The sequence below is a fragment of the Eleutherodactylus coqui genome, chromosome 6, assembly GCF_035609145.1.
Source record: "Eleutherodactylus coqui strain aEleCoq1 chromosome 6, aEleCoq1.hap1, whole genome shotgun sequence".
Taxonomy (NCBI): Eukaryota; Metazoa; Chordata; class Amphibia; order Anura; family Eleutherodactylidae; genus Eleutherodactylus; species Eleutherodactylus coqui.
In genome coordinates, this window is record NC_089842.1 from 125,856,461 (window position 1) to 125,884,361 (window position 27,901).

General features: G+C 42.5%; 1 protein-coding gene across 1 annotated transcript; it reads left to right on the top strand.

The window, feature by feature from the left end:
- Positions 1 to 599: 599 nt before the first annotated feature.
- Positions 600 to 27,634, top strand: FBLN5 (fibulin 5). Its single transcript, XM_066607549.1, has 11 exons — positions 600 to 864; positions 6,296 to 6,350; positions 7,847 to 7,898; positions 11,208 to 11,453; positions 15,242 to 15,364; positions 22,433 to 22,549; positions 22,954 to 23,073; positions 23,551 to 23,673; positions 24,237 to 24,363; positions 25,252 to 25,447; positions 26,878 to 27,634. The coding sequence occupies exons 1-11, from the start codon at positions 851 to 853 to the stop codon at positions 27,037 to 27,039; spliced, it is 1,335 nt and encodes a 444-aa protein (XP_066463646.1). The 5' UTR covers positions 600 to 850; the 3' UTR covers positions 27,040 to 27,634.
- The last annotated feature ends 267 nt before the right edge of the window (positions 27,635 to 27,901 follow it).

The window sequence follows — 27,901 nt, forward strand, 5'->3', positions numbered from 1 at the left end:
TTTACAACCGACCCAGTTTTTAATTTCCTAGAACACAACATTATCTGTAAGTGGATCCAGCATTAATTATGTCATGGATGACATGGGCCGTGTCCAGGGGCCGAGCCTCCAATTGCTCCTTGTTCATCTCTGGCAGCGTCGGTTACTACTGGAATCCCCATGTATCACTCCGATATAACTGCATAAAAGTGTAAGGCTAAGTAGTCCGCTATCACACTTACTGTTTTTGTAATGCACAAGAGTTCTTAATCAATGATATTTATATAATTTTTTTCAGCTCGTGGCAAAAACGTTGCGTATAATAACACCCATGCTAAATAAGGAGGATCTTAGAGATTCAATTGCAGGGAGTGACTTTTTAGTTTTGGTATAGTTTTTGATTTTTTCCCCCTTGACTTCTGCATTTTCCTGTCTTCTTGCTTTTACGTTTTACATGGAAAAATCCAAAACAAGAGCCCTTCACTGCAGGAGAAGAGTTAATGTGTATAACCTTACCCCCCCCCCCCCTTCCTTTTTCTTTGGCAGTCACCCCAAGATTGTTGTGAGGAGTCTGGCCAGTTGGTGAACTGACTAATCAGAAACATCTGTCTCAGACGAGGCCCCTATTTGCATTGTTTAGCATACTCTGAAAATGAAGAGCTCATTTCTTACATTCCTCCTGCAATTGGTCTACTGCAGAATTACGGTCCGGGGCTAAACTGAACCAGGTGCACCCCCAGAGCTCACTCCAGGGTGGACGGGGCCGGCTGCTGCGCTCTCCCTCCTCCTGACATCATCCTCCTCTTGCAGTCCAAGAGAGAGAGACCCCCTCAGCTGCTGATTCCTGCAGGGACGTCCACCATCCCACACCATGCTCAACTTCAGGTAAAGCAGATCTCCCTTCTCTTCCCTGTTGGGTCATATGGGGGGGAGGCCTGGTGCACATTAGATCAGAATGCCCTGTTGCAGGGATTGTAGTCCTTAGGACCAGGGACCTGTAGGGTTAAGAGAGTGCTAATTTTTTTGTAATTTTTTTCTTTATGTTTGTGACATGAACATTTCCCCGTGCTTGGAAGCAAAATAATTTATTATAGTCTGTACCAGCATTTTATATTTAAGTGTTTTATTTTTTTTTTTGCACAGTACATATCCGCATTAATTTATTTTTTTAGGAATTTTGGTCTTTTTTTTTATTTACAAAAATCAGCATTTTTGTAGTTAATTGGCTTTGACCAGTGTCATTTCTAGGTTACCAGTAACTTGGCAGCAGGACGTGTTCCATTGTGGAATCACTTAGGGAAATGATGCTGCCGCACTCATAAAATGTATTTTATATACTAAATCTACATGGCAGAATGAGGAGGTTTACTGTGTTTGCATCAAGTTTGAGTAATTTTGTTATTTCCCTTCATATTTAGAGCTGCTGCACTAGCAGCTAATGTCTGTCAAAGCTCCCATAATGCACTGCTTTATATCACGGGAAACCTGCAGAATTGTGAGTGCAGCTTTGGATGTAACTTGAGTATGAACCATGATGTATGTCTAGGTCATTAGTATGATTTAATAGAAAGGAACCCCAATGAGGACCCCCCTCTACCAGATATAGCATAAAGCACCCACTTGTTCTGAAAGATCCATTCCATCCCATTGATTTCATTGGTTAGTGTTTAATACCTAATTTACTTTAATAATTCTTTTCCTGAAATTAAAGCGACATGGTCCCTTTAAAAGAACACACCTTGCCAATTTTTCTAATCCAGTTCTGAAAACTGCCACCTTCCAAGCTATATGAGTATGAACGATTTTGTATTCGTGCTTGGCAAACTGAAAGGGAATGCTGAGATTTGTAGTGTCATAGCAGGGAACCCCACTTCACTTCTTCTCTGCACCTGCGATCCCTCCTCCTGCACATCTGTAAAGCACATTGCATGTGTCCATCACCCACAGAAAGTCGCACTTTACAGTTGATCTCTATCATCCCACACATCCCTATTTCAATCCAAGCCCGTATCACTCCCCCTGCTGAGACCCTCACTGTACTACAGGATAGTGTAATCGCCATATCATTAAGTTCTACATCTTTTTTAGAAACTTGTATTTCAATTTCTGCTTGCTGTCAGAGAATGAGAGCATCTCCTACTGACATTGCAACAAGCATGCCTCAGCTGGATGCGTTCATGATGGGTATGCAGCCTCCGGATGTGAACCAGAATGTTCACATTCACTGACTGAAAGCAGATATCTTGAACATGGTGATGAATTAAAGTACTCTATTTGAAGAACTTTTCATAATACTTTAAAGGGCCTTTAATTATTGTAAGACTTAATGTGAGATCAGCTCAGGGTGGGAGATGCAGAATTGCATAATGGTCCCATATCAGGACGTCATTCAGAGCCAGGAAGGTGATTACAACTGCGCCTTCCCTAGGATGAAAAGGCTGATAACGGGGATTATTATACTGCCTGTGGGATAGGTGGATACAATGTATTGCTTTCTCTTATCCACTTGTAGACAGTTGCTGCTGTGGAGAACACCATTTAAGCCCCGTGTTGCTCACATTGTAGAGTTTGGCCAAAGGCAGAACATGAAATTGATTATTAAAGGGGTTTTCTGGTCCACAATGATTGATGTCTTATCCTTGGGATAGGTTATCAATAGCAGATCAGTAAAGATCCAGCACTCGGGACACCTGCTGATCAGCTTATTTGAAGGGGTCAGAAAGCTGTCAACACAGTCTGTAGTGCAGTTCTCGATTTTATTTAAATGGAAGTGTGCAGATCTACCATACCAGGCCATTGTGCTTTAGACAGTGTTTGGAGCCTTCTAGCAGGCCTGCAACTACTTCAAATGAGACCCAGGCCATAGATCCTGATCAACCTGCTATTGATGTAAAAGAATATAACTACTATAATACTGCCCCATATGTACAAGAATATAACTGCTATAATACTGCCTCCTGTGTACAAGAATATAACCACTATAATACTGCCCCATATGTACAAGAATATAACTGCTATAATACTGCCTCCAGTGTACAAGAATATACAGTAACTACTATAATACTGCCTCCTATGTACAAGAATATAACTACTATAATACTGCCTCCTATGTACAAGAATTTAACTACTATAATACTGCCTCCTACGTACAAGAATATAACTACTATAATACTGTCCCCTATGAACAAGAATATAACTACTATAATACTGTCTCCTATGTGCAAGAATATAACTACTATAATACTGCCCCTATGTACAAGAATATAACTACTATAATACCACCCCCTATGTACAAGAATATAACTACTATATAACCGCCCACTACGTACAAGAATATAACTACTATAATACTGCCCCCTATGTACAAGAATATAACTACTATAATACTGCCTCCAGTGTACAAGAATATACAGTAACTACTATAATACTGCCCCCTATTACTAGGGTATAACTACTAGAATACTGCCCCCTATGTACAAGGATATAACTACTACAATACTGCCTCCTACGTACAAGAATATAACTACTATAATACTGTCCCCTATGTACAAGAATATAACTACTATAATACTGCCCTCTATGTACAAGAATATAACTACTATATAACCGCCCACTACGTACAAGAATATAACTACTATAATACTGCCCCCTATGTACAAGAATATAACTACTATAATACTGCCTCCAGTGTACAAGAATATACAGTAACTACTATAATACTGCCCCCTATTACTAGGGTATAACTACTAGAATACTGCCCCCTATGTACAAGGATATAACTACTACAATACTGCCTCCTACGTACAAGAATATAACTACTATAATACTGCCCTCTATGTACAAGGATATAACTACTATAATACTGCCTCCTATGTACAAGAATATAACTACTATAATACTGCCCCCTGTGTACAAGAATATAACTACTATAATACTGCCTCCTATGTACAAGAATATAACTACTATAATACTGCTCCTATGTACAAAAATATAACTACTATAATACTACCTCCTATAATGGGCAGTATTATAGTAATTATACTTTTGTATACAGGTGTTAACACTCTGCTCTGCTACTTACAGAGCACAGGGCTGCCCCTGCTGTAGGCAGTTGGGAACCTCTGAAAAGCTTAATAAATTGAAAGGAAAATGCATTGGTAATTTTCCTGTGGTTTTTCCACACATTAATGTAACTTTACTTGAGGCTATTGCTCTTCCAGAGATCCCGATGCTGGAAGCCAAGAAAAATGTTTCATTAAGCGTGAACTGGCAGAACAATCCGCATCACGTCGATTACTGGCACTGGTGAGGTCCGGAGGTGCTCCATAATCAGGGTAGAAGAGTTGTGTAACCTACTAGTCACATCTGTCCTATTCTCTAGTGGGTAATTGGAGAGGAGGGAATATTGTATCCAATGTTTCAGGGTTAACAGTTGTGCAAGAAACTGTAACATTGCTACAACCAGGGCCACTTTTAGATGAAGTGTGGCCATGGGCAAAATTAAAAGTGGGTCACCAAATACTGACATTGTGCCAACAACAGTCAAACATTATATGCTTAACTCATCGTCCCTATACAAAGACAAATAACCACCATGAAAGGCTCAAATAATACTCAAACACCATGACCTCTACATAGTGGCTGAATAATATCACTATCCGGTTACTGAGTAGAATCCACCATACAGTGACCATGCAGTACTAGATATATGGTCTTTGTAGTACCAGTAAGTGACTACAGTACAGTTACAGCCAGTGACTCACAGGTGACGGCTTTTGTGACTGCAGTCGTCCACTTTTCATATCTTCTATCTTGCCCAAACCGCCATGACGACTTCCAGACACAACTTGTGTCTGCAGAAGTTTCTGTAGAGAAATCTTTGGATCCTCACCTTTCTAGCTACTTTTTCCTAACCTACACAAATGCTATACAAATTTTATGCCAATTGCTGCCCCATCTTCCTTCTAACAGCACCCGTTGTGTAGCTTGTTGGCCAGAAACATTTTACTTTAGAAATAATGGTGTTGTAATTATAGACGACCCACACCCCCATTCCAACACCCCCCAAAAAAAGAATAGTGCAAGGACCACTCCATAAAACAATAGTGCCAGGTAGTGTGCCCAAAAATAGTGCCAAACAGATGCTGCCCCAGATAGTAAAAGCGCCACCTTTGTTCCCTACTGAGTAGTAATGATTTTCTCTGTGCCCACAAACCTAAATTGTGTTCCACCTAGTACTTCACAGCAAAAATGCTTCTTTTATGCTAAAAATAATTTGTATTTCTGTCACAAATGCTCTTGTAAATATACATTGGATTTGCCTATGGCATATCCTCAAAGTATGAGTTTAGACTAGAGGACATGAGCCGAAAATGTGGGAAATGTGCAAAATGCAATGAAATTTCTTCAATCTGGTATCCAAAAAGCCAGTCACACAATGGAAATATAAAGGATATTGTTTGTATGTAATATAGGAAGATGAATTGGACTCCTTTGTAATGTAAGGCCAATGAGTAACTGCGCCCTGCACTTTTGGATCTGTACATGTTCATTATAATTCTCATGGTTAACCTGGGACTCAGCACGTAATAACATTATATTCCGTAGACATGCATCACTGTGTTCATACATTACTTTTCTGGGCCTGTATTATACACTAGAGCTGCACTCGCTGTTCTACTGGAGGAGATACTTAGTACATACAAAACAAATATCACTTTTTCTGTCCTAAACCTTAGTCACAGCCTATTACGGCCCAATGCACACGGGCGTATTTGTATCACGGAGTCTGGAGCGAGCGTTCGCCTCTGGATTCCACAGCAAATACTGCCCATAGACATGTTATAGAAAATCGCTTTTTTTCTGTCCATGAGCTGAAATCAGCTGCAATTTTTCCGCTCATGGTGGGAAAATAGCAGTATGTTCTATATCGATCTGTGCCCCATCTGCAGCTGTCACTGCGGATGGGCCCTGGAATCTGCATCATCGCCTATCAATGGCACGGTGTCATCTGTACTGCGCATGTGTCAACTGGCCCGGCCAGCACATCCACAAGACATATCTGGACAGGTATGCAGGGGTCTGCAGGGGGCACCGGTTTGGATTCTGCTGCAGTATCCCACATGTGGCCTATGTTATACTCACCCAGGAGCTGAACTCGCTATTCTGCTGTTTGTCATTTGATATTGCAAGCTTGATGTCATATATTCCCTTAACAGTTTAGCTGAGCTCTTATAATGACCCAGTTGGATCCTTTGAGCTGTAGCAACATATGGGGGTGTTTTGATTGAGCTGACTTTGCTTTGTTTTATTGCAGGATATTGGCTCTGATCACACTCAGCCTCTGCCTCCCAGACACCGTGCGCGGACAGGTGAGCATCAGCCAAGAAACTGTGACCTGCACCTATCTTCAGAATTCACCCCCACATACACAACCCCCTTTTGGTTCCCCTACTGGTGCAGAACTGTACGCTGTACGCTATTTCCTTAATTCCCATAAAAGTGTATGGCAGTTGTGTAAAAAGTGTAGTAACATTACTTCCATTCACTTCTATGGGGTTCATGGAAACTCTGTTGAATATCCAGTTCGGCTGCTTCTGTAATACCAGCCAGCAGTGACATCAGAGTTCAGACCTGGATTCCAATCTCGCCATGGTTGGCTGGGTTGGGAATACCACTTTAATAGAGTGGTATTCCCAACCCAGTGGGAGTGGTATTCCCAAATAGATGAGTAGAGAAACTACTCATCTATTTTATATATCACTGGTTAGGACTGTACACAGTATATTTGGTCTGACTTTTAATTTATTCAGTGGTGGAATTTATAATCTCATCATGAGCATCTAAATCCCTTTTGATGCACCCCACAATCTTATTCGCCTTTGCAGAAGCTGCCTGACATTGGTTGCTACAATTCAGTTTGCTACAGATTAATAACATAGTGTGTAAGGCTGAAAAAAGACATATGTCCATCTAGTTCAATCTATTATCCAGATCCAGAGGAAAGTAAAAAGACCCTAATGAGGTAGAAGCAGATTTCCCTCATTTTAGGGGTCGCCCCTCAGCTGTATTTTTTCTTTTTTTTTTACCAAATAACCCCAATTTTGATAACCTCTCTGGGTCTTGTAGTCCATCCATTCCAGTTATTCATTATTTATATCTTAATTAACATGTATGTTTTTTCCTACTTAGCGTTACGTCTCCCCTCTTCTCCCTCACAGGAGAGAACGTTCCTCAGTACTTCTCAGACCAGTTTCACTTCACTCTGTCATGAGTTGGAAAATGCAGATTTTGGTTTTGAGATAATCCCAGAAACGTGTATCCGATGTCAATTCCCAAACCGCTGTGTTCTGCAGCCAACAAGTACAGCTGGCTCAGCGTGGGATCCTATTGGCCGGCTGCACTCCAGGTTCCCTTAAAGGGAATCTGACACCATAATGCCACATTATTTATCATCAGATATTACAGTTTTTCCTGCAGTTCATAATTAAAATAACTTAACCTGTTTATGTTAATTAATCAGGTTATCGAAATATTAAATGTAACATCCTGCAGTGAAACAGATGTGTCCTGTCCTGAAGAATATAAACTCACAGCTGAATCCACATGTAACGCTCTACTGATCTGCAGTTACGTCACGTTGTGTACTCTAGCCACATCCAAAGCTGTATTCACAATTCTGCAGACTGTCACTTCCAACCTGTTGCTGTGAAGGGGGGAAAGCAGGAAACCTTGTTTCCTTGCTACAGTACATAATCTGATGTATATACATCTCGCACATTGCGCTGTAGCAGAATATGCTTCTGAACCAGCAGGGGGTGTCGGACGTATGGGTGTAATGATGCTATCCTATGTATTTTTCTCTCAGCGCCAGTGCACCAATGGCTTTGACATGGACAGAGTGTCCGGCGAGTGTTTAGGTAAGTGGCATTGATGCAGGTTCCAAAAATAATGTTGAAGGAAATCTATGGGAGCAAAGGGGCCAGGCGTTGGAGGGTGGCTTGTTGTTTTGACATTTAATGTGTAATTTTGACATTTTAAGTAATTTCCTGGTGCCCAAACAGTGGTCAGAATGTAAGCAACCCAAATACAGACTTTTGACATAGAACATTCTGTAACCGTTTTTTCAGGACAGCCCATGGTACCCCTCTGTTGTACAGCATGCCTTCATCCTGAGCCACCTGCTTCAAGAATAAACTTCTAGAAGTGGCATGAAGATTGGCACTTAAATGGGCATAGGAGAGAAGCAGCATGTGTATAACATAGCAATACAGATCTTTTTTAGATGTATGGGAGACCACACTTCTGCAGCACTGTAATGGTGTCCATTAGAGGTTATCATTTCCATAGAGTTGATAATCACTCCTAGCCTTTGAGGCTTACAATCTAATCTCGCCACCACAGACAGTACTTTATTCTCGGGTTAATTTGCTATTACATCCAAATGTGAAGAATTTGGGAAATGTTGGATCTTTGCTTGCTGTCCCCAGCTGCCCCTGAACAGTATGTTCTGTGCTTACTTTCTTGTTATCAGATACAATGGGGAGGATTTCCTAATACTGTCTAAAGGGTGGCTTTACATGGGATGACTGTCTGCTAAAAAATCACTAAAAGGGGCGTTTTTAAGTGATAGTCCTGTGGAACTGATGGGTACTATGTGAGAAATCGCTCAGTAGTCATAGTAGCTTTGTTTTAGCTCACTGTAAATAAGGAGCCTTTCATTTTTGAACAACTGCCTGAACACAATGAATGGAGGCGGACGGTCAGAGGAGATCTTTGGCGCGCTCTGCCTTCTGTTTGAAAGCACATGAGTGATAGTTGTCCCATGTAAAGCCACCCTTATAATGCAGACCTAGACAGTCTTAAAATGTGCCAGTTTATCAGAACGGCTTATGTTGGATGATGAATCTGGTGCACCTTTAGAAACGTCTAACTTTAAACCACCTATTAATTTAGCTTAGTGTACAACAGATTTTGTGCCAAAATCTTGGTACAATATGTCCTCTGTTCTGTGAAACCAGATTGCTTTCTCACAAAGCCGCACCCCTTTTTGGATATGATGAAAAAACTTGTGTAAAACACATGATAATTGTGGTGCAAAATCTATAAGAAAGTTTTCTGGCACCATTTGTGCTAGAAAATTGGTGCATTTTCGATAGTAAATAATCTTCAGTGGACACGTTTATTCAGCCTTGACTCTTCATGACATTTCATTTACATTGTAACAACTCAGGTCTGCACAGCAAGCAAAATAGTTTTATTGTTCCAGCGGATGTGATCCTAAAATGAAACCACTTTGCAAGTAGTTTTGATTCAAAACTTTCTACTGTTTTGTGTATAGATCTTCTATGCAGACCAATGTGTCTTCATGATCAAAGGCTGCAAACTCTGTAGACCAGTGGCGTCAAACTCATTTTCATCGAGGGCCACATCAGCCTTATGGGTGCCTTCAAACGGCCGACTGTAATTGTAAGACAGTATAGTAATAGTGACCCCGATAGTGGCCGCAGTAGTAATAGAGACCCAAGTAGTCATAAGGTCCCCATAGTGGTCCCAGTAATAAATGACCCCAAAGTGGCCCCAGTAGTGATAGTAACTCCATAGTGGCCACAGTAGTAACAGTGAACCGCATAGTGACCCCAGTAGTAAGTGACCACAGTAATCAGAGTGGCTCCCATGATAAGAGTGGTTTTCATAGTGGCCCCAGTAGTAATAGTGCCCCCCATAGTGACACCAGTAATAAATGTCCCCCATAGTAGCCCCAGTAGTAAGTGACCACAGTGATCAGAGTGGCTCCAATAATAGGAGTGTCCCCCATAGTAGCCCCAATAGTAATAGTGTCCACCATAGTAGCCCCAGTAGTAAGTGACCCCCACAGTGACCCCAGTAGTAAGTGACTCTAGTAATAAGAGTGACCCCCATAGTGGCCCCAGTAATAACAATAACCCCCTTAGTGGACCCAGTAGTGAAAATGACCCCAATAGTGGCTCTAGTGGTAACAGTGACCCATTGCCGGAATACGGCAGCGGCTCCCATAGACTCCTATGGGAGCCTATGGGAGCTGCCGAAGAAGGGGGGTGGGGGGGAGTTTTGCAGCGTGACCGCTAAACTCCCACCCCTTCCCTCCTCCTCTCCACCCCTTGCTGGCTTTTTACAATGGGAGGGGGCGGGAGCTAGTGTGTTATGCTACCGCCCTGACCCCTCCCAGTACTGGCAGCCGACAAGGGGCAGAGAGGGGGCGGGAGCTTAGCACACTAGCTCCTGCTCCGCCCCCTCCCCTTGCCAAGAGCCAGAGAGGGGGAAGGCAGTTGATTGCCTGCAAACCGTATCAGAATGGACAGATAGAAGAGAGTAAAGGCCCTTTTTAGATGGGCTGATTTATCGTTTGAACGAGCGAATGACATCATCGTTAGCTCATTCACTCAAGCACTCTGTTTATGCAGGCAGATGCATCGTTAGCTCGTTCAAATAAGAAATCCTTTCAGAATCGTCCGGCCTTTCACACTCGCTGTATAAGTAAATGAGAAAGACTGAACTTTTGCTGTTTAAACCGGACAATAAGTGAACGAGCCAACGATGATTTTTATGTCTGATTATCATCCGTCCAGTTGTTGGTTCACGTTTAGACCGAACGATTATGTTCACTTTTGCTCATTTGAACGATTTTTTGAACGATAATCGTTTAGTCTAAAGGCACCCTTAGGGTACTTTACATGTGTCAATGGTCACCCGAATAATAACTCAATTACAGGTGACTCGTCCTGCGTAAACACGGGACCTGAAAGGGCAGGTTAGCGAGAATCACTTGGCTTTTAGCCCACCTGAAAACCAAGCACCTGTTGGCTCATTTAAACAGCAGTTGTTCATCTTTGAACAGCTGCCTATCCTCAGTGAATGGAGGCGGGCAGCCGGAAGAGACCTCCATCGCGATTCACCTCCATTTACTAAACAACTATCACTCTTGTGTGAAAGCACATAATCATTGGCGCAGCTGTCAAATGCTTAAGCATCCATAGTCATCCCGTATAAAAGTACCCTAACAAAGGCAATAATTGATGACCCCGATAGTAGCTGTAGGGGTCACCTCTGGTATGTAGTCACTCATCTGACTCTGCGGATGAGCTGGCCTTTGACTGATATTTCCCCTCTCCCACATGGCAACCTCAGATCCTGTATTTATAGCAGATGGTTAAATGCAAACTTACAGTTCATTGTGGTTCTGTCTTTAGATATAGACGAATGCCGGACAATCCCAGACGCCTGTCGTGGTGATATGATGTGTGTGAATCAGAATGGAGGCTACCTCTGTATTCCCAGGACAAACACATTATACAGATCGCCCTACCGAAATCCTTATCTTCCTGCTGCTGCTTCCCCTCTGGCTCCACCTCTTGTAGCATCCAACTTCCCATCCCCACCAAGACCGCTTATCTGTCGCTTTGGGTACCAAATGGATGAGAACAGTCACTGTGTTGGTAAGAGACCATAGTCATGACTGATTACTTGCGCTGTGGAATACTAAAGCCTTGTGATTGCAATTGCGGATTTCATGGCGAGCTGAAAATACGAATTGTCTTTTCAGCCCCTCCCTAGCTGTGATGTGCCCGTTTTTCTTGCAGTCCCGAGCCGCCCTCATCTGATCACCTGACAATTGGTAAAGTCTATGTACTGGACACTGTTTTTGGGTTATGTCCAACTCTCCCAGAGAACCCCAAATTCTCATCCTCTGTATTATGAAAGCTGGCTCAAATGCAGTGGAGAAAAGGCAGACGGATGATGACTTATTGGGACTGCGCTCAATAGGTGTCTCTCGAGTTTCCCAAATTGCTTGTAGTTCTTGGAGAGCGGAACGCTCGTTAAGACTGACACATGGCTGCTTATTTTGGCTGCGGTTGGTACGATGTCTCAGTCCAGTCCTTTCCACCATAGTAAAATAGCAAATATGTGCCTGCAGCAATGGCCTTACCTGAATCCAGTGCTTGCAATATACATAGTGTATATGCTGTGCCTCCGGCAGTCCACAAACCCTTCACCTCCCATACAGTCAGGAGACAATTTACAGTTTGTCTGAATTTTATAATGCAGTTCACACTGGCGGTTTTTCTTTCCGTCTGCCTGTTCCATTGTGGGAACAGCGAAACAGAAAGAAAACACTTCCGTTTTTGGGCCCAAAGACGCACATTGAAGCTGTAAACATTCAGTTTCAATCCGTTTGTCAATATTCCGTCGCCATTCCATTATTATAACCGAAGCACTGCGCTTTTATTTCCGGTTCAAAAAGAGAACCAAAGCTGCAAAGTTACTGTTTTTTAAACATAGCTGTCAATGGAAAACGAAAGCAAAGGGAAAAACTTCCATTTACTTTCATTTTTAATTTCTGATTAGCTGGTCCCACAACGGAGCAGCTTGACGGAAACAAAAAACGTATTAGGCCGCTCTCACCCAGCAGCGCGATTTTACATTCGACAGCGGGGTTTAGCTCACCTCGTCATCGAGAAGGTGTGCTAAATGCAAAAAATAGAACAGACTCCGCTCGAGTGCATGTCTGGGAGGCTTCAATTGAAATCAATGAGAGTTACACCGCGATTACTGTGGCGTTCAAAACGCCGCAGAAAACGCCTGTGAGAGAGCGGCCTTAGGAAATGCAGTGGTGCAAGATTTTTATTTGGTTGAAACAATATTGCAATTTATAAACTGAGGATGGCGCTGTTGTATTGATACCTATTTAAAGGGAGTCGTCAGCTCAGTTATGCTGTCCAAACTGCAGACATCATGTTATAGCGCAGTAGCAGATTGATGTATAGTTCTGTGTACAGTCATACACAGACTGTTGTCAATCACTGATAGCTCCGCCCATTGGACTGTTCAGCTCGGAACAAGCAGAGATTTAGATGAATAAAATACAAGTTCTACTGAATCTTTCCAAATAAAACTATATATATCGGTCTGCTCAGCTCCTCCTGCTCTATAACATGATGCCTGCAGTTTGGACAGCACACCTGAGCGGACAGGTTCCCTTTAAAGTATCTAAAGGATCTGCAGTGGTGACAAGAGGTACTATATATAAAGAATATTCACGTTAATCATCAATTGGAGAACTGCAATAGCATCTATAAGATACAATTCCAATACTCATATGCAAAGCTGGTGCACTCAGGGCCCCACAGTAGTCAATGTCCATGTGAACTGTTAGTATAGTAAAACTGATACCTGTGAAGTTTTCTGCTTAGGACAATTAATTGCAACTGTATCAGTTTAAAAAGTCTCTTATATAATTGAGGGTACTGTGCTGCGCTGATATTTTGGTTGAGCTCCCATTCTAGTGATGTTGTTGCCTTTAGGAAGTATTTCTTTTCTTTGTGGTCTAATAAAGTTTAGGAATCTTTCTACAGCTGTTTGTAGTCTATCGATATTTGCAATAATTGTAGAGTTGGCGCTGCCATAGTGACACCATTGTAAAGGCATAAAGTCGGAAATGTCTCTGTAGGAACATAAAATGGAGACAGAGCTGCTATTGGCCTGATCCCAGATTTCTCTGTGCAGACTGTATTTTGTACATGTGACTGCATTATGACGGTGGCTATTCTGTCACTTCCGACTGTAAAAGATACTAAAAATGTAATTGGTTTCACATCTACACCCGGGTTTTGCTTTCCTACTCCAATCGGGAAGCAGGAAAGGGGAATCCCCGCTGCCAAGCGGCTCTGTCTCAGGACGGAGCCTAACCGAGCCGAACTGACCCAATGACTATAATAGGGTCCTTCGATTTCCGCTCAGCTGGCTGGCTTTTAGACAGAAGAAGAAGCAGGATCTGCGACGGAACCTCCAACCAGAGGCTCCAATGTGAAACTGGCCTAAGAAACCAAATGACTTCACTTTAAAAAACTCTGTCCCCTGGTAGCTGCCCCTATCCCCCACCCCCAGCCCTCTCCTGGATTCGCAGGGTTCTGGAGAAGTTGGAGCCAGGATATTTTTGGAATGTGTTGGACGCCGGAGTTTGAGATCTGATTTTTGTATCTTGCACAAGAAACACAATTTGCTGTTGCAACATCAATTGGCAGGAACGCTGCGAGTTAGCACGTTTATGTAATCAGAAATGCAATGTAATGAGTTGTTTTGATGATTTGTTCAACATCTGCATAACAGATCACAACAAGGCGGCTACACATCGATGTCCAGGAGGTGACATGGAGCATTATGGGTACTTTTAAATTGTCTTGCCCTATATAGGACATGCTATACTTTTCTCTCCTTCCAAAAATTGGGATTATTTACCCTGGAAAAGAGACGACTAAGGGGCGATCAAATAACAATACAGGGATCTCTCCCAGGATCTGTTTATACCCAGGACTGCGACGGTAACAAGAGGGCATCCGCTACGTCTAGAAGAAAGCAGGTTTCATCACCAACACAGAAGGGGCTCTTTACTGTAAGAGCAGTGAGACTGTGGAACTCTCTGCCTGAGGACGTGGTGATGGCAAAATCCATTGAGGAGTTTAAGAGGGGACTAGATGTGTTTCTAGAGCACTACAATGTTACAGGATATAGACATTAGGTGACCAGCGGGTTGTTGATCTCAAATGTTGATCCAGGGATCATTTTGGCTGCCTCTATGGAGTCGGGAAGGAATTTTTTTCCTCCATAGGAGCTAATTGGCTCGCTGTTTTTTTTTGCCTTCCTCTGGACCAAGAAGGGGGAGGTTAAAAGAGGCTGAGCTAGATGGACATTGTCTTCATTCAGCCTATCATATTATGTTACTATGTATGTTACAGAAAGGCTTCTAATTGCGTTCATCAGGTCATTTTACAAGTTATATCTACATGTGACTGATTTCATTTGACTTATTTTATACATTGTATATTAGGTCATATGACTGCCTGCATGGGTCGATAACCACAGCCCTGTGATTAGTAGAACTATGAATGCAGATCTGGCTGGGTATGGTATAGAAAACTGTTGGTTCTTAAATAACAAGAAATCTTATGGAAGTACGGCAAAGTGTTTGTAAGATAGTAACCCCTTAGCTATCATTAACCAGATTTTTATAGCACTGCTATTGGGACTGTATCATATCATTCAGCGCTATTATATTATTGTATCATACAGCAGTCTGATAATATGGGATATCATACTGTATATAGGATAAGCTGTTTCTTACATCTTGGCTGGTAGAATCGGAGGGAACCCTTATATTGACCTTATAACCACCCTTGATTGTGGACATTTTCCATCTTTTCAGTCCCGTTTTGTTTCTCTGTTGCAGACATTGATGAATGTGCGAGCGACTCCCACCAATGTAACCCCACGCAGGTGTGTATAAACACGGAGGGGGGCTACACCTGCTCCTGTACGGAGGGATACTGGTTACTGGAGGGACAGTGTCTTGGTGAGTCCACTATTCACATTGGCATTTACGTTATAGATAATGTATTAAATATTTGGGTCTTGTAAATGTTTTACGTGATTTTCCTAACTTTTCAGGCCGCCATAGATCATAAACTAATATGTAGAGGGAAGGCAAGAGCAGCTATGCTTCCTATGAAGTCTGGGTGACGTGGTGACTAAGTAATGGCTCCAAAGTTGCTAGAAATGCCAACTATAACTGAATAATTCTTTAGAGAAAGGACAGTGCCACACCAGTCCATGGGCAGTGTCTGGTAATGCAGTTCTGCTCAATTAAAGTGAATGCAGCTGAGTTGCCATACCGCACACAACCTGTGGACAGCTGTAGTTCTATTATTCAATCAACGAACCATATACGTTCTACACTGAGCGATCACTGCATTAGGAACAGCTGCCGCGTGACATCTTGTGTCCAGTAACGTGGTACTACCTAATGGCTGCATCACGATCTGCTCTTAGATTATGAGCTGACCTCTTCTCTGCACAGCAGAAGGTAACATTTGGCCGTCATGGGTAAACATAGTAACTTGAGTCACTTGGACCACGGCGAGATTGTTGGTGCCCGGAGGTGTAGTGCCAGTTTTTCTGGAACAGTCACACTTGTCGGCTGCTCCCGTACCACGATATCAAGAGCGTAAGAGCGTACCAAGACTGGTTGAGCCATGGACTGACATCTAGCAGAAGATCACACAGTGGCATGCCATGTGTGGTTGATCCTAAAGGCGTGCGTCGGGTGCAACAACAACCCACAGTGGACCAACGGACTTAGCAGTACAACAGCAGGGAAGTTAGACAAATTTCCACAACAAGCATGCGATGTACATTATGTTGACTGGGGTTCAATAGCTGAAGATCAATAAAGGTGCCCCTAATAACCTCACATCCTTGCCAATAAGACCTAGCATGGATCCAGAAAAGACATCAGTGGTCTTTGGACACATGGGACTCATCACTCCAGAGGACCTTCTGCCATTTCCTTCTGAACCATACGGATGGCCAGGTCCTCATCTGGTGTAAACGGTACGATGCCGTATCCCATGGGTGTACCATTTGGGTTCAAGAGGCTGGTGGTGGAAGTGTCCTGGAATGGCCTGGGCCTGTTGGTCATCAAACCACAACCTTTGAATGGTGAACACCACAGGGACCTGTTAGCTGATCATCTGCACCCATATCTTCAGGAAGCCTTCCCTGACTGCAAAGCCTTTCAACAAGACCGCCCTCCATCTTATCGAGCTCAGATCACCAGGGAGTGGTTGGGGGAACACAACAATGATTTCTCCACACTGCCTTGGCCCCTAAACTTATCATACTGTAATCCCATTAAACAGGTTTGGGATACGCTGGAAAGGGTTGTGAGATCTGCTGCCTCTTATCCGCAAAATGTGCACCAACTGATGGAGCTGCTGCAAGTTGAATATGGAGGATGTTCACCACCTTGTGGAATCTGTTCACCACCTTGTGAAATCTGTTCCCCAAACGTCTGGAAGCCATTATCTCCCAAAAAAGGTGGACCAACCCATTGAGATCAATGGGAGCTCTGTTAGTAACCACAGGCGCAAATTTTGCATGCGTAATATGCAGTGAATAGAACCCATTGATTTCAATGAGTAAGTTCATATGAGCATATTTTTTTACGTGGCATGACCTATTTTGGTGTGTATTATGCACTGCATTAGACCATTGAAGTGAATAGGCTGGTGTAAATACACAGTGAATATGCATAAAGCTTGTGTATTCACTGCGAGTTTGTTTACCTTTGCAATGGTCCTACCTGCGTTCTTTTTTTATATGCGCAAATATGCAGAGTATTTGCGCACATAAAAACACGCCAGAGTAGCCAAAAAATGCAGGCATAAGTAATTACCTTAATTGCACGACCAAAATGCACTTACACTTGTGTGAACAAGCCCTAATAATGGCCCCCATAGTGCCCCCAGTAGTAATAGTGACTTGCATAGTGGCCCCAGTAGTAAGTGTCCTCTATAGTGGCCCCAGTAATAATAGTGACTCCCATAGTAGTCCGAGAGATGCTGCCCGGCCAGAGACCAATAGCGACCCCCCATTTGCAGCTCCAGCCCAGCGGCTGCTGCTGTGTCTGTGGCCCCTGACCTCTCACCTCGACGTGGACGTTAGTGGTCACATACTCTGCACTGCGCCACCAGAGCTGCAAGCAGGGTGAGTAGATTTCCTTTAACGAGCAGCACCCTCCGGGATTTCAATGAGAGCTGTGCTTGCAATTACGTGTGCCGGCCACTACACAGGTTGGCGCAGTGGCTTCTACTCCAACCCCGGTGTATCCTGGCAGACGCTGCCTGGATGACCCCTCAATGTCGGCTGAGTGATTCCCAGCCTGAGACCCATGGCACCCCAGTTGGGAATCGCTGTATTATTGAGTAGGTGTCCCTAATGCATTGATCATTCAGTGTATTTTGTTTTTGTTTAAATCCTGTACAACCCCTTTAAGCGAAAAAATGCAGATTACTGAGTAATGTTGTGTTAACCTGAACCATATGTGGAGTAGTAGCGGCTGATCCAAATGTAACAATCCATGGATACTTCTAGTTCATGGAGCGTGTAAAGACCTACAGGTGTCTCAAACTCAAACTGTTGATTTAATATTTGGTAACCGCAGCTTTCGTCTGGCAGTGGATTCGAGAGTCTTCACCAATGTCTTCAGAGGATGCCATAAATGAGATTTACTGCTTATTGTATTCTTGGCTGTGGCTTCGGATTAAACAGAACTTTTCTCCTCCTAGATGCTTCTCTGCATCTACTCTCCCCCTTTGAAGATAAGAGGATGAGTTCTGAGCAGTGGGGTTCACATCTGGACCCTCCAGACTGAGGAGGCAGGAGGATGAAAATGCATCCAATTTAGTAATGGTGTCCAGCTTTTGTGTGCAAAATATTGGTGTAAAATACGCTGGCCACAAGTTAGCACAAGGAAAAAGGTTTTCGATACTGATCTCAAGTTATACCTTGTACTCCAGTCACATCCAAAACTGCCTATTGTATTTTGTGCTGGTGCAACCTAGGAACTTAGTAGCTGAACTAGAGCTAAGGGCCCTTTCACTTTGGATGACTGTCAGGTGCTTACCCCTTAAGGACACGGCCTATTTTGGCCATAAGGACGCAATGATTTTATGGGGGATTTTCATCTCCCCTTTTCAAAAGCCATAACTTTTTGTGTGTGTCAAATTGTAGTTTTTATTCGGACCACTTTTGGGTACATATAATGTATTGTAAAACTTTTATTAATTTTTTTACATCGTTGCATTCAAAGTCCCATATCTTTTTTAGCTTTCCATGGAAAGGGCTCTGTGATGGTTTGTGTTATGTGTGACGAGCTGTAGTATCTATTGGTACCATATTGGGGTACATATAGCTTTTTTGATCACTTCTATTGTGTGCTTTTTGGAAGGCAAAATAAGGGGGGGGGGTTGTTTTTTTTTGTTTTTTTTTTTTACACTATTTTTATTCTTTTTACATTTTTCATGTCCCTGTAGGAGACTTGAACCAGAAAAGCTCTGATCACTATTAAAATGCCTTGCAGTACTTATGTGTTGCAATGCATTATTGCCCACAATAGTGATTACAGGCTGTGGCAGGCCGGGACAAGACCAGTGTCTGGTGTCTATGCCAACCCATCGTACCTCCGCGATTACATAGTGGAGGGAAAAAAACATCACAATTTACATTGATCATAGCATGTAAAGGGTTAACAGTGGGATATCAGTGTTCTATTGCAGTGGGAGGCCGGTTGTTGGTTACAGCAGGCTCCCACTGTGGAATGGTACAAGCTCACTTATGATGCACAGGACGTAAGTTTATGTCCTGCTGCGCTAGTTAGCACCCTGCTGGGACTTAAACCTTCGTCCTGTGGTATTAAGGGATTTCAGGGACTAGATCACCAACTATTTTTTTCTATAATTTAAAACCAGATGCTCATATTACATTTTTCTAATCTGTTTTAATTTTCTGAATATAGAATTTTTTATTTTGCTGTCTATACATGATTATGGGGGCGGCCATCTTGCCTGAGCTACATTTACCAGCATTTAGAGAACTTAGAGAGAAGATTTACAGCAGCCTCATTGGCAATTGACTTTGTATGGGAGACTGTTCTAGATTCACGGCTTTTATACCTCTTGGTATAAAATGGTAACGTCTGTGTTATCTACATATAGGTGTTACATTTCAGTGTAATCCTGCCTGTGATGTTCATGAGATGACTGCTATAAAGCTTTCTCTATAGTCATTAGGCTCTGTGGTCACTGTGAAATATGCAGAATTTTAGGATTTGTTTTAAATACTGTTTGTGACTGAAAATTAGACAATTTTTACGAATTTTTAGCGATTTTTGTTTTTAACGAAAATATGTGATTTACAGAACAGGTCATTCCCTGATGACACATTCCCTTAAAGTGCCCTACAGTTGTCCCAACAATCATCGCCCCTATGCCTCTATTACACATTGAATGGATGCAGAGTGCGATGGAGATCTCTTCTAGCCTTTCACCTCCATTCAGAGTAAACCGTTTCGGGTAACTGATGTTTAAGAACAAAAGTAACTCAAAATCAGTACGATAACTAAAACAAAGCATTTACAGAACTGGTTAACTTTATGTTCAAATGCAATTTTTGAAATGTGTTTTATGAGGTATAGGATGACTGCGACTCATACAGACAGCGATCACCACCCTGACCTGCAAGGGGTCCCGCAGTCTTTGTCTGTACTTCTCATCTCTGTTCTGGGTAAGAGATTTACAATCTAATTAAGGAGAAGACGAGGAGCCAGAAGAGGATCTCAAGAATGGAACAGGAGATAAAATGTGTTTTCCTGGTGTTGGCGTAACATTCAAAGACAATAAGAGAAGACTCCTGAATGCGTTAGTAATGGGACTATAATTGTAAGAGATGAATATGTGAAATGGCGCCAGGGGAAAACCTGCCAGACCTTAATGTAACTACAGAGCTAGAAAATATCTGTTATTCTATGAAGTGCAGTCTTAAAGGGGACTTGCTCAATATTATATAATGAAAAGTTCTGCAACTTTCTAAAAAACTTTTGTGCTTCAGTTTCTCAACGCTTTCAAGAGCTGTGCTGTCACCCAATGAATAGAAACAAAGTTAGTTGAGAAGAGAATTATGACTGTACGCATCTTTAGCTTTCTTTATCTACTCACTGGGGCCTAATGATACAATCACACTGTGATCATACTGCCTTTGGGATCCTGTGTGGGAAACTGTTAATGCCAGTAATAAGTGTAACATCTGTAATAATACACATGAATTCCAGAGATCACACTGTCATACAATGTTCCAGATTCTCAGGGACCGTTTTGTGTTCCCACCTACACTTCCGCCCTCATCTGCTCCTGCATAGATCATCATTGTCCTTCTTTATTTAGACAACTGCAACATATCGCAGAGTGTGGAGCCAATAAATTCTACCATTTAGCGGTCAGCTATGGAAACCACAATCTACTATTAAAAGGGTTTGCAGTTTTATGTAAATGAAGTGTCATCTGTACATTAATGAAAACTTTTGCACTTTATAATACTTTGTGTGTCGATACTTCAGAATTTACATGATTTCTGCTTGCATTCAGATATAATGATTAAAGGGGTTCTTCAGGATTAGAAAAACATCGCTGCTTCCTTCCAAAAACAGCGGCACGTCTGATAATGGGCAACTCCTTTAAGTTTACTTAAAGGGTATCTGTCAGCTACTTTGAGCCCTATCAGTTAAGCTTATGGGCTCAGAGTAGCTGACACACTGAGTCCAGGGAAGTAGGTTTTATACTTGCCTTCCTCGATGTTTCCCGTTGTCAACTCTTATAGGGCTCAAAGTAGCCGACAGTCTCTTTAAAGGGATTCTGTCATCAAGTTCATGACATTTTACTCTGAGCTGAGCTGCAGCATGTAGAGTGACAGCTCTCTCCCTATACAGAAGAGGAAAGAGCTGTCGGTCTGCATGAGTAAAACTTCATAAACATGATGACTGTATTCACACGGGCAAGAGTGATATCAGTCCGAGACACTTGGACTGATATCATGGTTCTAAACTTGTGATTCTACATTTGAGTAAAATGTGGGGTTTTTTTTGTTTAAAAACTCATTACCTCGCATCTATGTACTTGTGATTTTTGCGCATGTGAAAAGATCACAAGGGCTTCCAATAGTTTTCAATGGTACAAATCGCACTGCACTCACATTCAAATTGCATGGCAATTTTGAGGAATCGCCCAAAAATATCACATGCAGCAATTTTTCAATCTCACAGCATTGCTGCGAGCGAATAATTGCTCATGTGAATAAACTCATTGAAATCAATGTGTTAATACGCATGAGTTCCATCCATATCACTATCGGTCAGAACTCACACGTGAAACTTGCGTGTCTGAATGCACCCTGGCTTGACTCCGGTATCCTTATAATTAAAGATAATCCTTAGGTTCCAGCTGCTTTAGGCTGCATTCCCACGAACGTATATCGGCTCCGTTTTCACGCCGAGCCGATATACGTCCTCCCCATCTGCAGGGGGGGAGGATGGAAGAGCCAGGAGCAGGAACTGAGCTCCCGCCCCCTCTCTGCCTCCTCTTCGCCCCTCTACACTATTTGCAATGAAAGGAGGCGGGGCAGGGGCGGGGCTAAGCTGAACGAATTAGCCCCGCCCCGTCCCGCCTTTTCCCATTGCAAATAGTGCAGAGGGGCGGAGAGGAGGCAGAGAGGGGGCGGGAGCTCAGTTCCTGCTCCTGGCTCTTTCATTCCTCCCCCCCTGCAGATGGGGAGGACGTATATCGGCTCGGCGTGAAAACCCAGCCGATATACGTTCGTGGAAATGCAGCCTTAAATATTATATCAAGTAATTGCATTTAGAGTGATTTCCTTTTATGTACATTTCAGAATTTCCTCCTTTACAAAAGAGAATAATTGTTGGTAAACCAGCAGAGAAATTCCATTCCTCACCACAGTTTTGCCATCAAATAAATCTTAAACACAGAACTTTGTACAAGAGTTGCTAGAGATAATGTCGTCTCTTATTCTGCAGATATCGATGAGTGCCGTTACGGATACTGCCAGCAACTTTGTGCCAATGTGCCAGGATCTTATTCTTGTACTTGTAACCCTGGATTTCTTCTCAATTCTGATGGAAGATCGTGCCAAGGTATGTGAGGAGTAGAGCACATATAGGGGGCCGCAGTCATTGCAGCATCAATCACGCCCCATATTATCTCAGATTTTACACTGGACAACTGGGATCTACGATTTATAGCAGGGCTGGTGAACAAATCACATGTAGCATCATGCGCTATTTGCAGGGCCCTCACAACTGCTTTAGAAGCCTGTGACATGGAGGGAACACTATGGTCACTAGTGGTTATCTTGTTCAGCACAATATGAGCTCTGATTGGTCAAGCAGCAAGAGCCCCTGCACTGGAATGAGTTGGATAAAAGCATCTGGGGACTAAACCTCTTGATGGATCGGGGAAGGTCATGCTCCCCTGCTGTCACTTGTCATGTATGCACTGTTATCTTCTCTATATTTGCACACATTATATTTTATTCTAGATATGGATGAATGCACCACAGAGAACCCATGTGTTCAGAGCTGTGTGAACACCTATGGATCCTACCTGTGTCGTTGTGAGCCTGGGTATGAGCTGGAAGAGGATGGCGTCAACTGCAATGGTAAATAGTGTGCTGATAACAATTCTGCTGGAAGGCAGAGGTCATGCACAATGCAGTTAGTCTACGTATACACAATACATTTTTTTCACAAGACTGTGGCATCCGTAGAGATTCAATTCATTGAAATATTGGTGCAACATGATGTGAAACTTGCACTCAAATTTTACAGAGAAACAAGGGTAAGAACAGTTTTTTATCACATCCACTATAAAGCTTCATTTTACATAAGACCCTGTAGTCATACACACACAGTTCTCTACAACTTCTACAAGTCTCAACAATGACTATAGAATTCAGTTTCAATCATGACGGACATTTAATTCTTGCAATGCTACTATGACTCCTTACTCCTCAATTGCATTATTTAACATTGAGCTCTATCAGAAGGTAAAGTCATGTGACTATTACATTTCCATCCTTTAGAACTTCTGCAAGACCTAATGTTTTTACCCTTTAGTTTGGTCTTCTTGCTTTCAGACATGGATGAGTGTAGTATTTCCGAATTTCTGTGTCAGCACGAATGTGTCAATCAACCTGGTTCATACTACTGCAGCTGTCCGCCTGGTTACACCTTGCTGGATGATAGCAGAACATGTCAGGGTGAGTTCCAGAGAGCATCTAAAATAAAAAATAAAGTAACTTTGTATATCATGTTGTTCATAAAATGTATCATTTGGTGTCTACAACTCCAGGGTATGTCTTTATAGGGTTACAGGTGATTCCTGTGTAGTTTGGGAGCAGAATCATACAAGACTGCACAGTCTACACAGTGCATGTTTGTGGTCTGTAACCATAGAAAGTCACAGGTCTGCAGAGGAGCGGTAGATGATTGTTTTAAAGAAGACAATTTACAAAGTTACTTCACTTCAAATGCTTTTGAGCAATAAAAAAGTTAGTTGCAAACGTACAATTCATGAGCTGATGCCCACACTGAGGGGCCGCAGCGCCTGGTATAGCTGGAATGATTTCGGAAGAAGCAAAAATCATCAGTGTTGAAACTTCCAATTAGAACAAATCCGCATCCAAATAGAGGAAGTATTAGCACTTTACTGTGTTTTATAGCGCCTTCATTCTGCTCTTCTTTAATGAAGGGGTCATCTGCCCATAGACTGGTACACTTTGCACCTTTTCCTTGTGATTCATATAAAACCCCTGTCTTCCAGACATTGATGAGTGTGACACCAGGAACAACACTTGCACCGTGGAGCAGACCTGCTTGAATATCCCAGGAGGCCATCACTGCGTAGATCCTGTCCACTGTGATGAGCCATACCTCCAGCTCAATGATAAGTATGTAAATCGTGTATATGAGGCTTCAGTTTGAAGATTTCTTATCCTATATTATTGATTTCGATGCAAGCAGTTGATTAAGCTTTTTAATGACATTTCCACAACTGGGACATGGTGCAGATTTGGGTCATGATGCGGATTTCCAGAGTCTTTGCGCTGCTAGTGAATTAGGTTTATTAAAACTCCATTCACTAACATTGTACTGTACATAGTTGCAGAAATGTTTTGTGGAAAAATTACTCAACTAGTACGCTTTGTATGAAAGCCATCTAAAACTCTTGGTTCCAAAGTGCCTGTCTATGGGCTAGATTGGGATTTCTTTTAAACACCACATGCTCTGGGTACACATTTTTTCCCTTTTTTGCCATAGTCTTCTCTATAGGTTTTGAGAAATGGCAAACAAACATAATCCCACCAAAAATGCTTGCAAGAAACGCTATGCAAAACCACTTGAAATTCATGGTTTTATTTTTTAGCTATGGTTTAATAAAATTGAATAAAAAGGGGAGTGAGAAGGAGGCCTAAATATTATTTTTTATTTTAAAACGCTGTTATTTCCAAGGCACTGTATATATGAACACAGGAGCAATAGACATGGACTACATGACTTACAAACTGATATAGAGGGAGAGAGAACCCTACCATAGAGGGCTAATGATCACTTCCTTGTCTTGTTGGATGCAACAGGCATAAGTTTAAAAGGGTACAAGCAAAGGGAACATTACTGCTGTATTCCCTATGCATGCAGACACTGGATGGAGCCAGTAGAGATCTAAGGGTGTAATATAACCTCAAAGTCAATGCAGAAACAATTTAGAACCCTTTTAGTATTGCTGATGGGACTTTGGCTTCATTAGGTCATTACTATAATTCTTGTGTCTGCTCTAGTCGGTGTATGTGTCCCGTGGAGAACCCAACCTGCCGGGACCAGCCCTTCACCATCGTCCACAGACACATGGACATATTGTCCAACAGCAGAGTCCCTGCAGACATCTTCCAGATGCAAGCCACCAGCCGCTACCCTGGAGTCTACTACATCTTCCAGATAAAGTCTGGTAATGAAGGCAGAGAGTTCTACATGAGGGTAAGAAGAACATGCAAGCGGAAACCTAAAAGGCAACCAACAGTGTCCTCAAATGACCCAACCATGATAAAATTGTGTTATACTCTTAACACTACAACCCCCAACATGACCATAATCCAATTCCCATAGTGTATGTATATGTATTACCCTCTTTCCCCGAAAATAAGACCTATCCCAAAAATAAGGTCTGAATGTATTAAAAAGGAAAAAACACAAAAATATTCCCCAACCGTCTTGGTCCAGGTCCCTCTGGCTGCTCTCTGGAGCTCCAACATGCTGCTTGCAGTCCTTGGCTGCCCACAGACGATCACTTCTTGGTTACGGGATTCATAAATCCCGCCTCCAGGAAGCAATGGCTTTGATCGGCTGAGCAGCGCTTGATGACCCAATGCGATTGCTGTGATTGATTCATCAAGCGCTGCATTGATTGGTTCTTTGACCACTGATCAGCCAATCACAGCCATCGCGATGTGGAGGTTGGATTTATGAATTGGTCAATCAATGCCACGGCTCAGCCAATTTGTAGCTTCGGACAACAGTGGGAGGGACCTGGACTGGGCCCGCTAGGTAAGTATAATAGCGCCTCTTTTGTGGCAAAAATTAATATAAGACAGGGTCTTATTTTGGGGGAAACACAGTGTATATATACCAGATTTTATCACTATTGGACCTTGAGGGTTGTTTCACAGGCAAGTTCTTCATGCAGTTCCTGGAGGGGAAGCCAGAAGTGGTTTCTAAGATATGGGAAATATAAAGGAAGGATTTATACTTCGCCTTCCTGCCGGATCCACTTTTGGCTTTGGCTCAAAAACTGCATGTGTGAAACTATCCCTACAGGTGTTCACCTGCTGACAACTTTATTGGATTCTGCCTGGCTTAAAAGGTGGTCTGAGTTGATAAACCTCATATTAGCTTGTAGGACCGCTGGATTAATGCTGTTTTGGGCTATAACCTGAGGGGAACCACAACCTATGCCACTGCATTAAAGGAGTGTTCCAGATCTCTGCTTTTCACTGTCGAGATAGACTGATGCTCTGTTCCAAACAACTGTCAGAAAAACTTGAGTGCTGTTATCATAGCTTCCATTCACTACAATGAGAGCTACAGTAACAGCGCTTGGCTGAAGCGCTCCGCTCTTTGCATAGGTTCCGACCGGGTGGCCAGTAACCATAGTAGCAGTTTACCATTTCGGCTATGAAAAGCCAAGATGGGCATACCCATTTAAAAACAGTGAAGGAAGGCCCTTTCTTTTTACTTAAACTTTTGACTATCTATAACAGTACTTTCCAGTGGTTTGCGAATTGCAACACCCAGTATGCTGAGAATCACTGGGACTTTCTACCAGTGTAGAGCCATAGGCCTGAGACTATTCCATTACTTGGGGACATCCACCTACTTTCACTGCATTATCTTTTTCTTTTTTTCATCAGCAAACTGGACCCATTAGCGCCACTCTGGTGCTGACACGACCAATTAAAGGACCCCGAGACCTGACTTTGGACCTGGAGATGGTATCTGTGAACACCGTCGTTAACTTCCGAGGCAGCTCTATAATTCGGTTGAGGATATTTGTGTCGCCGCACTCCTTCTGAGCCAGCACTTAACTGTGTAACAGTATCACCCCTTTCCTGATGCACAAGCCTATATCAGAAACTAAATGTTTACCTATAGAGAGGTTCCTCTACATAACAGAGGGAAACTGCACTTAAGAAAAGTAATCTCCAGCTTGTCGTCAAATCGTCACTGCAAGGGAGCGATCAGTCGCCCTGCTCTATGCTGTCTATCCATTTGCTGTATTACCACAGCACCACTTTCTGGCAGAGAGTCTGTACTACATGCAGAAGTCACTGTAAGGATATCAGATTGCTGTTTCTCAGCCATTAAGTTGCATTGAGCAAATCTCTTTGCCAGGTTTGAGATTCAATTTGCCTATTGTAGTCCATGCACAATTCAGGGGACAAGTCACTCCAGTTATAACCATTACTTACCTTCAGAGAGGTCTGTACATCACCCTCACAAGGTCCACATTCAGGCATTTAAATTGCCACAGGCTCTGCGGCATCAGGAAAAGGGATTTATTTAAGCAATATACATTTTGAATGTTTTTGTTTACTTGGATTGAGGAAATGAAATTTTAACATCTTTTTTGTGTCGAGAATTTCAATAAAAATGTTTTGGAAATACAAATGTGTAACGAGTGATTGGTGAGACTCCTGCACTTAGACAGATGTGCAAGGTTATAAGGTTTCATTCAGATGGCTCTATTGCAAGTCGCATGTGAGAATCTTGGGTGCAACTTGCATCAGACAGCACATGGACACTCGGTCTGCTTGAAAACTCGCTCACTTGAGAAGCCTCATCGGCTAAAGTTGGTCCATATGCTGTCTGTGAAATACACAGCCGCACTCGGGCATAAAATACACCTTTGTGAAAATAACTGAAGCACAACTTTCC